The sequence below is a fragment of the Cercospora beticola genome, chromosome 5, assembly GCF_033473495.1.
Source record: "Cercospora beticola chromosome 5, complete sequence".
Taxonomy (NCBI): domain Eukaryota; kingdom Fungi; phylum Ascomycota; class Dothideomycetes; order Mycosphaerellales; family Mycosphaerellaceae; genus Cercospora; species Cercospora beticola.
In genome coordinates this window covers 2,040,137-2,055,369 of record NC_088939.1, presented here as the reverse complement: position 1 = coordinate 2,055,369, position 15,233 = coordinate 2,040,137, and the positions used below count along the sequence as shown (strand labels likewise).

Here is a 15,233-nt window from a genome sequence, read left to right as displayed (position 1 = left end):
GACTGCTTGATGTGACGCTCTGCTTCCATCAGGTGTTTGCTTGAAGTGGGACGATGGCCGTAGCGACCGAGACGCTATCCACTCTTGCCTTCACTGGCTCGCCTGCATTTGAATCATACAAAGAGTTGATACCAACGGGCACCTTGATGTGCGCAGCTGAAGCAGAAGCAGAAGGTCGAATGTAACTTCAGATCGCCCTTCTTTACCCCCAATCAACCACAACTTAAGTACATGAGTCGGGTGTGATTTCGATATGGGCTTGCTCCTGGCATGACTTCGAAATGCTCGAAATGCCACCGTTCAAAGGCTGAGTACAAGAGAAAGAGCGCGCGCGATAGCGTATTCAGACAGCACTCCATTCAATGCATATATCTGATGGCTAGAAAAGCAGCTAGAATGAGCAATGCTGCAGGACTTGCGTCAACAGCGTTTGTCGAAGTGCAGCGCTGCAGGGACCGAATTCCGAGCACTTCTTTTGCGCTGCATCCCAATTGCCCGTCCGCCTCGAGCACTGACTTGACGGGTAGCAGAATTCGATTGAGTGACAGGACACCACCACCACACTTTCACCACGCACTCGACCCGTCTTCACTCGCGCGTCTGCCTTCCTTCACTACCATCGAATCGCCTGACACCACAAATGGCTCTCACCAACGGAAACGGAGTGTGGCCTGCGCCATTGCTCGACGATACACATCACGCACAAGTCCAGAACGTCGACATCCACACTGGCACCATCGCATTCGACAACGGCGTGCGATTCCAATTCCGCAACCCAGAGTTGCTGAGAATGGCCGTCACTGTCAAGTACACTCTGCCCGATGTGGCACCAGGCGAGCCAATGCCTATAAGCAACATCTGCATCGCGCGAACAGGTGACGGGGTTTTGTCTGCCATATTGAGGAAAGGATGGGCAAGGCAAGGTTTCCCTCACGGTATGTAAATTCAGCGCCCGGCGCGCTTCACCTCATCACATCAACTAACAAAGTGGAAGACGAGTACAAGATCTGGTACGAATTTGGAATGAACATGAACTCGTACCAGACATACCAATGCGACGCCATCGAATTGACCCCTTTCCTGCAAGTCCCTGGCGTGCGTCCAGGAAGCATGGCCGCAATGGAATTCTGGGCATCATGGGACGGCAGAAAAGCTAAGGCCACCTCGATTGAGGCCATTATTGCAGCAGTCGAACTCGACTTGGAGAGTGAAGCAGTGACGAAGGTGGTGATGAGACACATGGGCTTCTATTGGCCAGAGAATTTCCACCAGGCCAACACTATGCAAGCTGCCATGGGTACGCTGCGCGGCCTCGGCATCATTGGGAAGCGGGAAGAGTGAATGAGATACTTTTGCATCGACTCTCTGAGTGTTGCGCATTCTACCTGCCACTCTTTGTTCGTGTCTGAATGAAACAGCTCTGCTGTCACTTTCTGAGCTTCATATATTTTGCCGGTCTTATCGGCTTGCTAAATGAGTAAGTGAATAAGGGCTTTACTTCCACTCTCCAGGCTGAACACAATTTGCCTGCCACTCTTCGCCCACACCTTCTGAATCCAGAGCAGAAAAGTTCTGCGGGATCCTCGCGCTACAGGCTAGTGATACGAGTGAACCACAACATTTGTGTGTATTCTCCGAGCCGGAAATATGCTGCTTGCCACTATTGGTCAAGGTCTGAATGAATTGCCCTTTCTGCTACGCTTTGAGGTTTCCATATTAACGGTAATTTTGGCTAGCCGCATAAGTGAATCAGAAACCATTGCTTCCGTTGTCAGAGTTCTAAGTACTATTCTAGCCACTCTTGTTGGATGTTTCCCGGACCCGGTGCAAGAGATATTTGCGAGCTTTCTGTGTTAGAGGAATTTCTGGTAAGTCAAGGGGAGCGTCTACTTCCATTCTCTGTCTTTCACACACTTTGCTTGCCACTCTTGGTCAAAGCCTCTCGGATTCGAGACGCAACGGTCCTGTGAGCTTGTTGATGGTTTGGTCTTGGCGAGCGCCATTTCTGTTCGCTGTGTTGATGTATTGTCGTCATTTCCGCATATGGACACCCAGTGGTCTCAACGCGTGCGAAAATGACAAGTATTTGCCACTGTTCGATCTACAGAATCTTGTGAAAATATAGTTGTACGTGTATGTGGCTGCTACGGAGCTGTTGGGACGATGTGTTGTAGAAGCCGTAGTAAGACCAGTCGCCCCCCCGGTACAGTTTCTTACACAGCACAAATATCGATCGTATGGATTCTCCCACCGTCAAATTACTTTTGACCGATCCCTAATCGCTGCGTCTGCCGATCGGGTGGGACGTTCACCTTTGTGACCAGTCCTTTGCATCCAAAAGGCGCTAGTGCGAGTAGGGGCTTGCCAGAAGCTTCAAGTTCGCCAACATTCTTCAACGCTCTTGCCTACCACATTGCAACTCGACTCTCAGTCGCAACGTCGCGACGATGCCTCCGTCATCACCGCCGCCGCCCATCACGAATCTACCCACCGAGGTATGCGATCTCATTATCGACCGACTGCCGCTTCAAAAAGATCGAGTGAACGCATGGGTGGCGTTCAACTTGACCTTTAAAGAGCATCGGGTATCATGTACCGCATTCAACTTCGAGAAAGCCATCCAAGAGTTGAGAAGTACGATCCTTAACAGTGCTCCTCTATCCCGGCTACTCGCAGACACGATGGGGATTGACTTGACGAGACTTGAAACGAAAATACGACCCACTCCTGCAAGCGCCTTCGCCCATCTCAATCGATTTATGTACAACCGGCTACATAAGGAAGTCAACTCGACCGATCCGCAATGGATGGTACAGGGTCAGCCATTCTCGGCACAATTTGTCGCCGACGAGAGAATCGCCGACATTTCGCGCCTTAGGGAATGGCTTCTTTTTGGCACTCCCTTCGCCAACCAAGTCGAGAAACCCAAGGAACGAGTGCGCAGGGAGAATGGATACAAGCTCTTTCTGAGTAAGATCGCCTCAGACTCAAAGTACGGCGGAGATGTTTGTCAGGAATGCCTTGGCCCCGTCCCCAACGACCTGCAGCAAGCTCCAGGTACTCGATTCTGCCGGGCACATCAAGTTGTGTTCTGCGACGAGTATCGTGTGGCTCTTTCAGACTTCACGCGCTACTATATTGGCCTCGGCGGCAAGATGGCACCATCAAACCCTGCTCAGTACTGGATGGGGATGGAAATGATCCACATGTCCACAAAATCCAACAGAATGCAGACCACTATCTCAAGAGAAGACGCAGACACGCTTTGTTTATGTTTGGTGGGCACGACCTGGCATGACTTCCGGATCTATGCGCGAAACCCATCCTGGACCCTCCTGACAGCTCGTCCTTTGGACATAAAATACCAGATCTGTAGCAGCGCCATATATCTGCTACGACTTTGGGCTTCAGACACTCCTGAATTGCGCTGGGTTTGGGATACAAATGAGATTGGTGGATGCGTTCCGCCAGTGGACATCAGTGTGAGGAAGATGTTGGGTGGTACACCGTGCGAAGGAGGTGACTACATTCTGCTGCACAAATTCATGCAACGTTTGTATGATCGTCATATCTCCAACTTCCCGGGCGTCAGGAGTAGAGCACCCAGCGCTGCGGAAGAACGTTCGCTCGTGGATGCAATGGTTGGACATTATCTGAACCGTCAGCTGGAGAAGCACAGCAGAATCTGTAAGTGATTGAGAGTCACCACCAAAAGAGACTTGCTGACTAGATTGATAGCGTTCATGACACTCTTCAGAGGCTTTGACATCAAGGTCTTTAGACCTTACGAGCCTCTTGTGTTCCAGACGCAGACTGGTGCTGTGGCACCGACAACCGTCTTCCAACCACCTATGTCGAACCGAATGGATGCTTTCACCTGCACCTTGAACGAAGCAGAGCGTTTAGGTCTGAACATCCATGGACGTAGACTCCAGCAGATTGCGCAGCTTCCAAGACAGACACGCAACCTCAATCACGGAAGATATGTCACCAAGATCGCCGCCATGGAGTACATTCGCAGCTCGCTCACCATCAATACCTTGGAAATATACATCAATCTGCAAAGCGTGATCAACGGCATGGTTTCGACGACCATGAGCACACCACTTCCAGCGGTGCCCCATGTGGCATACGCTCCTGATGTGCTCGTCGCATCGGCCCTTGGGCGAATTCTTCAGTTTATTGACGGGAAGCTGCGCGCACAGACCTCGTCAACTCTCCTGGCGATGCTGGAAGACATCAGAGACATCAACGAGGTGCCACTCTGGCTGGCTCAAAAGATCATGGGTGATTGCTTCTCAAGCTGCCATGATCTGCTCAGTAATGTCACAGAAAAAGCATTCGAAGAGTGGAAGAAGGACAAAGAGGTCTACATCATTGCTGACCCAACGTCTCGGCCTGGTGGAGCCCTTGGTCCCTTTCAATCGGGGAGCGGACCGTACAACTGCCAGCGCCCGACACACTCCGTCATGTCATGGACAGATCGTCAACTTGAGCTCGCACGCACGAACTTCTTCGCTGGCAATGATGCTCACGTTCCAGTCATCCCGCTGGCGGTATGCAAAGGTCGAAAGGCGTTGAGGTCGCCGACTAAGCAGTCGGAAGGTTTGCTCGCCGCGATCACAAAGCACACCTTCTGGGTAGAGGACGACGCGGCTGCGGTGTTCATCTCAGGCGTGAGCCAGTATCATGGGGGACTGCGGCCAAAGGCCTCGGGTAGGGTGATCTGGTTCGAGCAGAAAGACGCATGGACGTAAGGAGGCAGGGTCGGTTTGGGAAGTTTGCTCAGCACACGCTGCTACAGGACCTAGTGGTGATTCATACTTCAATACCACTGAAGGCGGCGGAGTGTAGAGCTTTTTGCTATGCAGAGGCATGGATACGGGCAGATTGGTTCGAGTAGCGATTGTGTGTCAAAAGTTTTGAAGTTTGTACTGTTTGAGAAAAGAAAACTGCTCGAAGTCAATTTCTTTGCTTCTAAGATCGCTGTGACGTTGGGTCCATGCCTGCAAGACAGTTACTGGCACAGCATCAGGACCATCGGCATGAGTTGCGGGATATCGGGATGTGGAGTTGGAAACTCAAAGTGGGACTTCCTGATGTGGAGATTTTCTTGGGACTTGGGTTCACTGCCAACTTGCAGTTGCAGTACTGGTCAACGGATCAATTGCTCCAATGGACGATTTAAATCCTCATGACCACGGTATCTGGGCCGAGTGCCTTCATTTGATGCTATGCGCGCGAGATTGGATCGATGAGAAGTGAGAAAGATGACTTCGGGCTCAAAATTGACAGTCTGTGATGGAGCCCGACATCAGCATTGATCTATCTCTCGAATGCATCGATCTGTCCTGTTTGACCGTCGATGGAGCCTGAAGGGCATTCCGCAACCTCAACATGATGAGAATGACAAAGTTTATTCAGATGTGTCCATTCCCTTTCTTCCAACCTTGCATCTTTCCACTTCGTCAGACTGGGCACCAACGTCAATGCGGTTACCTGCAATGCCTCGGCGCGGGCAGCGCGATAAAGAAGCAGAGGAGGTCAGCGGAATCGATTGTCAACAGATATTGTGTGGTTGCAGGCTCACCTCCAAACAGAACATCATTCCGCATTGCACCCGCGCATCTGTTGTCCACCATCTTGAGCCTTCGGTCCTCCGCAACGCGCGTACGTCTTGAGAAAGGCGGTTCATGCTCGTCTTCGCTTCCCTGACTTGATGTACAGGTACTGAGCCCTCTACACTTACGCCAAAGTGCGAGCATGGTCGTGAGGGTTATTTTTTATAGTGGTTTGCTTCCACTTTTGTGTCCAGGGCTTTTTTTACGTGGTTTTGCTTCCACGGTGTTGTGAATATGCTTTTTTCAACTGGTTTTGCTTCCAGCGGTCGTCAAAGGTGCCTTCTTCTTGGGCAGCGAACCCGTAAGCCTTGTGGTGGTCTTTCTGGCGGAGGCCAGAGGGAATGTGGTGGTGGAGGTGGTGGTGGTGGTGCGGCGGCGGGGCGGAGCTCTCTGGCTCAGAGCCAGAACCAGTTGACGGCGAGTTCCGCCTCGAACGGGGCGTGCGAGAACGCCCAAAGGAGGTCCTCTGGCGAGAGCCAGGAGGCGAGGACGTCCTCCATAGGGACGCTCAGTGGGCTAGGCCCACTGGCGAGGGTGTTGCCGTCGGCGCTCAAGAAGAAGACGCGCGAGAAGGTGATGGCTTCGCCATAGTGTTCGCCTGTGATGATTTGATCAGCTCCATGTCATCTTGATCTTCAATGGCTCGATTGCACTTACTGGGGCCGAGAACGCCGAAGACCATCCAGCCACTGCGGTGCAGCAAAGCACCGCGCATGCACGGCTGCTCGCTGATAAAGCGGCGCCAGACCGCGTTCTCTTCTGTCGATGGCTGTGCCATCTTGTCGTCGGCTTTCTGGGCTCTGTGGGCTTGGTGATGGCGAGAGGGGCGGAGTGGTGGTGGTGTGTGTGCAGCAGTCTGTCGTGATGTGCGTGCAGTGGACGAAGTTCTGCTGCGAATTGCTTCAACTAACGACACACTCGCTTAGGGGCGACAGGGATTCTCACAGCAAACGCACTACAGATCGGCTGCGCATCGATCTCAAACGCTGGGGCAAGGCAATGGCAATTGAGGCAGTCAAGGCAGTCAGGCAACTATTAATTCTTCTTCTCCGCGCAGCGGCCATGGCAATGGCGACTGAGTGATGAAAAAGTTTGCAATTTGCAGTGTGTTCCAAAAATTCCCACCCGGCGAGGTAAACCTCAGGGAGGTAGACCTCATTGGGCAGAGCCACGTTGCCCCGAAGAGCGTTGTGTCAGGGAGCGTCAGGAGAACCATCATCCGCTCGACCTGTTCTCGAACCTGTTAATAACCGCCAAATTAGCGGTGTTCACAAGTGATGGAGAGAAAAGTTCAGAAAAGAGGGGGAAAAGGGTTCTTAAGTAGTCGAGCCATCGGCGGCCGGCGCTTGTTTAGATCAATGGTCGTCTGAGCCAATGAGAGCGCGTAGAACGTCCTGGAAACCAGCTTGCTAGCGCGGTTCGGATTTCGAAGTTCGTTGGTGAACTTGACCCTCGACCTGTTCGGACTTTGGGCGTCGCCAGCACGTTTGATGACCACTGATACCTCTACACACCTCGCACAACTTCGCATGTGCGTTATGTGTGATCAATGACCGTCAGAGAGTGTTGTAGATACCGTGCACCTAAAATGTGCGATCGCGTTGTGTCAAATGTGGTCATTCTGGGCTTTCGGCGCCTTGATCGTGAACTGCGGATTCTTGTGACCAACACTTGATGCACTGAAAGCGTCAGCGAGATGATAGCAACAGCCTTCCAATAGCCCATTTGTCAGAAAGAAGTCTTCTTGTCACTGTGCGCGCCGCCAGCTGCAACTCGCGAGCTGGACTTTGCTAGGGCCACCCAAAGTCACGTCAAACACAAAGCCTTCGGGGACGTTCTGACCGTCACAAGTCTGTCAGCTCACACAGAATACAGAGAAGATATTGCAACAAGCCCATTTGTCCTCAGAGCTCCATGGGGCAGCCCCTTTCTAGCTTTGCACGCGCTGACAAGTTTACTCCAGACCTTGAGCTCTGGGCTCCTAGACAATAAAGTCCGCACCACACCCACGAACGTCCATTGAAAAAGCGATTGCAATCGTCCAATTGGTTCCAACAGACGGTGCCGCTTACCCACGAGTCGCGCTGCAACACCTTCACCGCACCACGCCGGACATTGATCGACGCCACATCGAGACCCGTCAAGCGAGACAAGCCACCTTTCGAGAAACGGCACGCCAAAGACGAATTCCACCCGTGAGACCGAGATCTGACATGAAGAACATTGTACACACACAGTCAGCTTCAGCTCCGTCACTCACCCCTGAGGAGTTGAGACCAGCACTGCATTTGCGCTCGGTCGGGCACGGGCAGCGAGAAGGCACGAGCAAGAGCGGGAAAGAACGATGAGGACACTGTAGAGCTCTGGAAACAAAGAGACTCAGGGGAACCCGTCAACGATGGAGCAGGTGTTGTTGCATGATCAGCAAATCGGAGCTCATCCCATTGCAATCATGCTGCGTCGAGCTTCGTGGAAATTGAAGTCGGGATCATGGTAGAACGCGAGGACGAAAGAATGCAACAAGAAGGCATTGTGGTCATGGACACGGAAGAAAGACTAGGTCGAAGATGCAAGAGACGCACATCGTGAAGCAGCGCTTTGCTGAATTGGACTTGCCAGACTTGATCAAACGTTTGGGACGCCAAACTCTCAGCTCGCTCGCGAGTGGCTTAGATACACAGAGAAGGAAGCGAGAAGCAGATGTCCCAATTAGTTCCCGCATTTGAATCAATGTATCAGGCAGAGACATCTATGTCTCAGCGCGTGGAGGCGTAGGAGGAAAGGGCACTGTCGAGCTGCCTATGAACATCATATTGAAAGTCATCAGGAGTAGCTGTAGGTCTGACTATGCAGTACAAAAGTGGGATCGAACTCATAGTAGTGCATGAAGGAAATGTAATCTCAATTTTCACAGCCGTGTTGATACGCATCAGCATTGAGCTCTCTGGTAGAATCGTCGTCCTCTGACCATCCCAGGCTTCCTACTTGCAGCAGTTATCCTGCTGGAGCAATAGGACGACATACGTCTTCTCAGCAAAGGCATGAAAGTGTCCAGGGCTGGAAATGGATCGAATCTATAGAGCGAAGACGGAGAGGACACGATCGCAGCCCTGAGATCAACAACAGATTGCCATGCTATAAAGCGCGTTGATCGCTGGAAAGCCTTGGGTTCGGAAGTGCCCTTCTTGTTCGCCGCTGCCGATGAGTGCACTGGTGTCGGGTAGAATAAATGGCCGTCAAGGCTACTGGTGAATGATACAGCAGTTGTTGTGCAGGCTGTTGCATCGTCACAAACTTGCCCTCCACCATTCGGCAGCGCAATTGCTCGAGTGTATGGCCTCCTCATCTCCACCTTACCTGTTGTGTTTCCTTCGGATTCCCGCGCCCATTGTTTATGTCTCCATCCAGCCGCTTTCTTTCCCATGCTCTTCGTGATTCGCGGGTGCTCGAGTGCATCGAGCTGTTGGCACTAGGAATGGTTGATATTCCGCAGGAATGAAGTGCAACGAGGATCGGACCTGAAGCAAACAAGGAATAGGGATGCACAAGTTGCACAGAGTAAGGTCACTATCTTCTCTCCAGGGTCACTGAAGCAAGTGCAGCGGATGGTGCATGACCGGCACTTGGTCGCTTGTGCGGGAGCTAGTGGATGTCCACGAGTAGCTGCATTAGGCTGGCAGGGGTAAGTCACGTAGGCTCTGCTTGCTTTTGGCTTTGGGTCTTACGGTAGGTCATCATCAACGCAACGGATCACATGCGGCATCTCGTTACGTGTCGAAGATGGCACGATCTTCTTGCTCTGCTGTTCGTCTCAAAGAACGCAACGAAAGACTCCACTGGCTTCCTCCACGACGCGAATCACGAGGCCGTGGCATTTCTCCAGACAAGCTCTTCCTCTGTGAAGCTGGGCCGCGTCGAGCGACTCTTCACGCCAGGAGTACAACAGAACGATCTGATTTCCCTGACTTTCTTTCCACGAGTCTCCAGCGAATGGTCTCGATCACTTGGCCGGCCAGCGCAGAAAGAACTGCAACTCCTCCGATCTCAAGCAGCATGCTTCAAGCAGCATTCTTCAAGCAGCATTCTTCCAGCAACGTCCATCACGAGCAAGTGCATTCAAAAGCCAGCCGGCGCGCACTTGCCTGCGACACACACTCCATCAGCTGCGGCTGACCCCATCGACGGTCGACATTTGTTCAGAGTTCAGGCATTTTCGGCAACCGCTGAAGCGCGGCGGATTGAATCGACCATGAGCAGGAAGAGATGGAGACGCACATCCAACTGCGCGAGGATGTCTGCCCTACATGCCGCTATGGGAAATGCGTTAGACCTGCCCAGGTCCACCCAGCTAGCGTTTACGGGATTACAGCTTCGGCAACGACAAGAGGCTTGAGTCCGAAATTCTTCCTGCTGCCCTGCGGAGAAGTTGCAGCCATTCGACCAGCATCAAGATCACGGTAGGACCGTCGTACTGCGTGCAGGCCTTCACTGCCCACAGGTGGACGTGGCTTCGTCTGTCAGCCCTAGGTCTCGCTGGTGGACTACCGTTTCCTCCTTGGAACCCCAGTATACTCTTGCGAAGGGAGCAACGAACTTTGCTCCAAGCTAGCTGCGTGCTGACATGCTCTGCATCTCCACCTGCAGCATACACCTACTGTAGAAGCCCGAGATGTATGTGGTAGGTCGAGCCAAACTCTGCGGTAGAGGACAACAATCGATGGAGGAATGCTCGGATAAGGTACGAGAAATGCAAGCAGCAGATGAAGTGCATTTTGAGTTGCCAGTACTAAGTGGATCCGAACTGCAAAGCTCAACTCGTCATCATGCTTGTCCTCATTTCCGGTCCAAGGCCCGACCACCGGGTGGGCACGTGGTTCCCCTCTCTCTTTTCTTCACAACTCGGCAAGATCTGTTGCTCAGCACATCGTGCCACAGCAAACAAGCACTGGTCAGGATTGTATATCTCAGACGGTGCGGGTGAACTTTGAAGATCAGTGTGGCATGTCACGGGCGACGTACTATTGCGCTTGGCCAGATCGGAATACGATGGATACGACCATTGCGACTCAAGACCCGCGGCGCGGTAAAAGCCTCCGAAATGCCCGATGAGCGACATTGGATGCTTCGTCAGTGCAGTGACGATGAACTTTGGAAGGCGGTGTTGTGCAAGCTATCACAAGGCTGCACCGATGGTCAAGCTTGGAGGTACTTTGTCGGTTTTTGACTTCGCATCAGGTACGAGCAGACTGGTGCACAGCGTTGCTTGGCACCTTATCTGGTTCATGGCACAGGCAACGCCAATCTTTTGCATCATAGCGCCCGCGACAGCCACCATCCGAGCTGGAAAGCCACTCTTGTGAAAGCATTTATGCATGGAAGTTGCACTTGTGCAAACCCTAATTGGTCGGCCTGCGTTTGAAACAGCATTAGCCCCATACTGTGCCCGTGCAACTCGTCCCTTTGGCGTATGACGATCGCATACGAGAAGTACGAGGTGGATCCAGACATCTTATCACTATCTTTGCATGCCACGACATACTTATACAAGCATTCCCGTGGCTGACTGTCGACTCTGAGAGTATTGTTCCTCCCGTGAGCCTCACCCGCAATGCTGCAGGACACTATTTCAATTTCGCAGCTTGCCTTTTCGGCAGGCTCTCTGCTTATTGCTTATTCATTCTTCTCAATTGTAGTGCTCCCTTTGATCTCAGCACGAGGGAAGTTTCTGAGCTCGCAAACATGGATCGGCATCAAGAAGCAATGGTTTGCTCACTACCGAGCTGGATTTGCAGCGGTGAAGAATACGCACTACATGGTTAAAGAGGGGGCAAACAAGGTTGGTTTATCTCGTATTCATTGGAAAGACGCACAATGCTGACAACCGCAAAGTGTCTCAAGCGGGGCAAGCCATTCGTCCTGCCGCAATTCAGTGCAGAGCCATATGTCATCCTTCCAGCTCACACTCTACAAGAGGTGATGAACCACAGAGACGATGAGGTAGACCCACACACTCTCAACAACGAAGGAATCGCGCATTCATACACCATTGGCACGGCTTTCGTTGACGGACCGCACTTCGATGTCGTCAGGCGCCAGCTCACTCGCAAGCTTCCGACCTTGACGAACGATGTCTACGGCGAGCTAGTGCAGGCCATGCACGACCAATGGCCGGTCAACAGCACCGACTATGTTTCGATCAAAGCATATGATTCCTGTATGAAGATCGTGAGCAGAGCTGCCAACAGAGTATTCTGCGGGAGCAAGCTCTGCCGGATACCTGAGTTCCTGGATTACTCCCGAATCTATTCTGTATCAGTGTTCAAGGCCGGAGGCATCATGAAGCTATTTCCGAAATGGATGAAGCCCCTAGTGGCGCCTATCTTAACAAGAGACGTTCACAACTACAGGGAGAAGTGCAAGCGTATTGCTGTTCCAGAGATTCGGGAACGTCTAAGTCACTTGCAATCGGAGGCCAAAGACCCAAACTACGTGGAACCGAACGATGCGCTGCAATGGCTACTCAGAGAGTCGATTGAATTGGGCAAGAAGGATGCGTTCAACCTGGATGAGGATGTGATCGTGCGCCGCCTGCTGCTATTGAACATGGTTGCAATCCACACCACAAGTCTAGTCACCACAAACACGCTGCTCGATATCTACGGGTCTCCTGATGCCGAGCACTACGTTGCCGGCCTTCGCGAGGAATGTGAAAGGGTTTTGGCTGAATTTGGCGGTGTCTGGACGAAAGACGCCGTCAACAAGCTCATTCGTGTCGACTCTGCGATTCGCGAGACAATGCGCTACACCGCACTTGCGGACATCAACCTGAAACGTTTGATCACCGCTTCCAATGGCATTACGCTGAGCAACGGCATGCACATCCCATACGGCACACGCGTCGCCTGGTCATCGTATGACGTCCATCAAGGCCAGGAGCGATATCCCGAACGACCTCATGAATACGACGCTTTCCGTTTCTCACGACCCAGGGAAGACTATCTTGAGCGTGTCAAAGCTGGCGAGGATCCTGAGCGGTTACAGCGAGTGCTTGAGCAGAAGAACACAGCTCTCATTGCCGTTGGTAATGATTGGATGTCCTTTGGCCATGGTAGGCACGCTTGTCCTGGCAGGTTCTTCGCTTCGCAGGAAATGAAGTTGATGGTCGCACATGTTGTCATGAACTACGACATTAAATGCGAGGGAGGCAGGCCGGCCAATGTGCTCATCAATGGATCGTGCGTACCAAGCCCGACTGCTGAGTTGCAGATTAAACTCAGGTCGTAAATAGATGCAGACGTCAATATCGACAGACTTTCACGCACTGGATCTCAAGCACTCTGACGATACTTGAATCAGGTTTCGTGCAGCTTCTTCAAGCCTGGTGGCATTGACGGAAGCGTGATATGTGAGTGACAGGTCGGCGAAGCAAGCTGGAAATGGCCAAGTCCGTCGCATCCTGTGTTCTCGATCTCGTCCCGCTCATTGAACCCCGTCGCAAGCGTCAACACGTTGACACTGAACGCAACTTGGATTTGGAGTGACTAGGAGCTTTTGACAATAATGAGCGGAACATTGACGGTTGCGTTTCTAAACCTTTAGTATCTCGAGGTGAAACCAGCTTCTGAAATCCATCACTATCGTCCACGCGTTGGCATTGATCCCAATCTGGGCTCGGAGCAGACGAAATTCTCGACAGACGCTGGAATAGTATCAAAAATCCCGTATTCGAATCCCCTGTGATCTCCATTTGATATAAGTCTCTGGATCCGTCGCTGTTGCACACGCACTGGCATGGAACACAATATGGACTTGGAGTAGACAGAGGTTTTTGCCGGACAAAATGGATAACATCGATAACTGCCTTCAGATCTTCTGTGTCCCTCTTATCAAGGACTGATGGACCGATTATACACCCATTGACATTGTATGCAATCTGAGTTCAGAGTGAAATGAAACGATCAATGGAGCTTGGTTAACTTCTGACTATCGCATTCTCGGATTTTCTGTGTGTCTCTCAAAGTTGGCAACCAGATTCCGCTGCTCTTTCATGCCTGTTGGCATTGGACGCAATCTGAACGCGGAGTGAGTGAAATGGTCGATGAAATCTCAGACCACATTGAATTTTTTATTACCGGGTTTCGTGTGTCCCTTGTTTGAGTGATATGTCGAGTCCTGTTACTGTCGAACATCTGTTGACATTGAATGTAATCTGGACTCGGAGCGAATGAGTGACGAATGAGGCTCGAAAGATATTGACCCCAAGTTTTCGGCGACCCGTTGGCATTCTGACCATGACGAATTGGAGACAAAACGTTCGATAGAGGGAAAAGTGAATGAAAGTGAAGTTCGTTGTATGGCATGTCCTATCGACCGGAGCGCCAATGGTCCTCTCTAAAGTCCCCAACCCCCTCACTTCTCCATCACTGCATCCTTCACTTCCTTCACCTTGCTCGCGAACTCTGGCAGGAAGTCGAATTCTTTGGCGGCCTCGTCCATCACTTCCACCAATTGTGTCTTCTCCTGCTCCAGCTTCTTCACTCGCTCGAGCAATTTCTGCTCGTTGGCTTGGTAGCCCAAAGCCTGGTTGACGCGCTCATTTCTGCTGTTTTGCTCATTGATTTGAGCGATTTGGAGGCGGTGGGTGAGGCTTGCAATGGTGTTGTCTCTCTGTTAAGCTGTTAGCAGCGAGTAGATGGCAAAGAAACAGGTGAATGGCATACCTCGACAGATCTGGTCGTGAGCCACTCGATCATCAGCTCCTGCTGCTCAATCTTCTTCTGCAGCTCGGTGCTGTTCGCCGACATTTTGGTGGTGCGGTGCGGTGGCTTGGTGGTGGTGGTGTGTGGAAGAGTTGGTGCTGCCGAGCAGAAGAGGAAAGGCGACGCGTGCGGTTGCTGTTGCTGCTGTGGTGTGGTGATGATGTGTGGCAGAGCGTTGTTGCGGAAGAAATTGTTTGTGCTGGGCGACTTCATAGAAGCTATGGCCACTGACCACGGAGGCAGCACTGCCAGAAATACGCCACAATGCATTGTTTGGTGGCTCATTTCATCGTCACCTGCAGCACGCGGGAGGAGGGTACTAGAACAACATGCCATTGAATGCCTTTCACGCTTCTACCGAGCGTTCAGAACGCTGACGCTACCAGAGCTGATTGTATATCTCGTGGGCTGTATCACTTTAATTGGAGGCATATGAAGGGGAGAGGACGTGAAAGTTGTACGAAACACCCTATGTGTTGATTGTAGCCATTCCAGCTTCCTTAGAGCTACCCTGTGGTCAATATGCTACTTGAACCGATCGATACGGATCGATCAATGGATTGCAGATATGAACGGCGCATCGCCCATGGCTACCCGCGTGCTCCGTGACACTTTTGAAGCCGTCATCTTGCTTCTTCCATCACCCATTGCAATCTGTACGACCTCCAATGAAACCTCGTCATCCTTCTTGTCCCAGTACGATCAGGTAGGTTTCCTTGCCCAAATACCTTGGCGCCTATCTCGGTTTCGATACCAAGATTTACACCTTCGCTGCAGATGTCTACTTCCTTGGCTTGTTCTCAGGCATTTAAGCAGATGCGAATCTCGTGCACGGAGGAGGATCGTCACTGCC

General features: G+C 51.9%; 5 protein-coding genes across 5 annotated transcripts; 3 read left to right on the top strand and 2 right to left on the bottom strand.

Moving 5' to 3' along the window:
- Positions 1-640: 640 nt before the first annotated feature.
- Positions 641-1,341, top strand: RHO25_008071 (uncharacterized protein; the record flags this gene model as incomplete). The annotated part of the gene is made up of 2 exons (XM_023600219.1): positions 641-935; positions 989-1,341. 2 exons carry the CDS (start codon positions 641-643, stop codon positions 1,339-1,341), a joined length of 648 nt encoding a protein of 215 aa, XP_023449297.1.
- Positions 1,342-2,447: 1,106 nt separating this feature from the next.
- RHO25_008070 (uncharacterized protein) lies at positions 2,448-4,757 on the top strand (the record flags this gene model as incomplete). Its single annotated transcript, XM_023600218.1, has 2 exons — positions 2,448-3,687; positions 3,739-4,757. The coding sequence occupies 2 exons, from the start codon at positions 2,448-2,450 to the stop codon at positions 4,755-4,757; spliced, it is 2,259 nt and encodes a 752-aa protein (XP_023449294.1).
- Positions 4,758-6,016: 1,259 nt separating this feature from the next.
- On the bottom strand, positions 6,017-6,399 carry RHO25_008069 (uncharacterized protein; the record flags this gene model as incomplete). Its single annotated transcript, XM_023600217.1, has 2 exons — positions 6,017-6,219; positions 6,279-6,399. The coding sequence occupies 2 exons, from the start codon at positions 6,397-6,399 to the stop codon at positions 6,017-6,019; spliced, it is 324 nt and encodes a 107-aa protein (XP_023449295.1).
- Positions 6,400-11,229: 4,830 nt separating this feature from the next.
- RHO25_008068 (uncharacterized protein) lies at positions 11,230-12,905 on the top strand (the record flags this gene model as incomplete). Its single annotated transcript, XM_023600216.1, has 2 exons — positions 11,230-11,457; positions 11,511-12,905. The coding sequence occupies 2 exons, from the start codon at positions 11,230-11,232 to the stop codon at positions 12,903-12,905; spliced, it is 1,623 nt and encodes a 540-aa protein (XP_023449302.1).
- A 1,125-nt stretch (positions 12,906-14,030) lies between these two features.
- RHO25_008067 (uncharacterized protein) lies at positions 14,031-14,425 on the bottom strand (the record flags this gene model as incomplete). Its single annotated transcript, XM_023600215.2, has 2 exons — positions 14,031-14,288; positions 14,342-14,425. 2 exons carry the CDS (start codon positions 14,423-14,425, stop codon positions 14,031-14,033), a joined length of 342 nt encoding a protein of 113 aa, XP_023449003.2.
- Between the last annotated feature and the right edge of the window lie 808 nt (positions 14,426-15,233).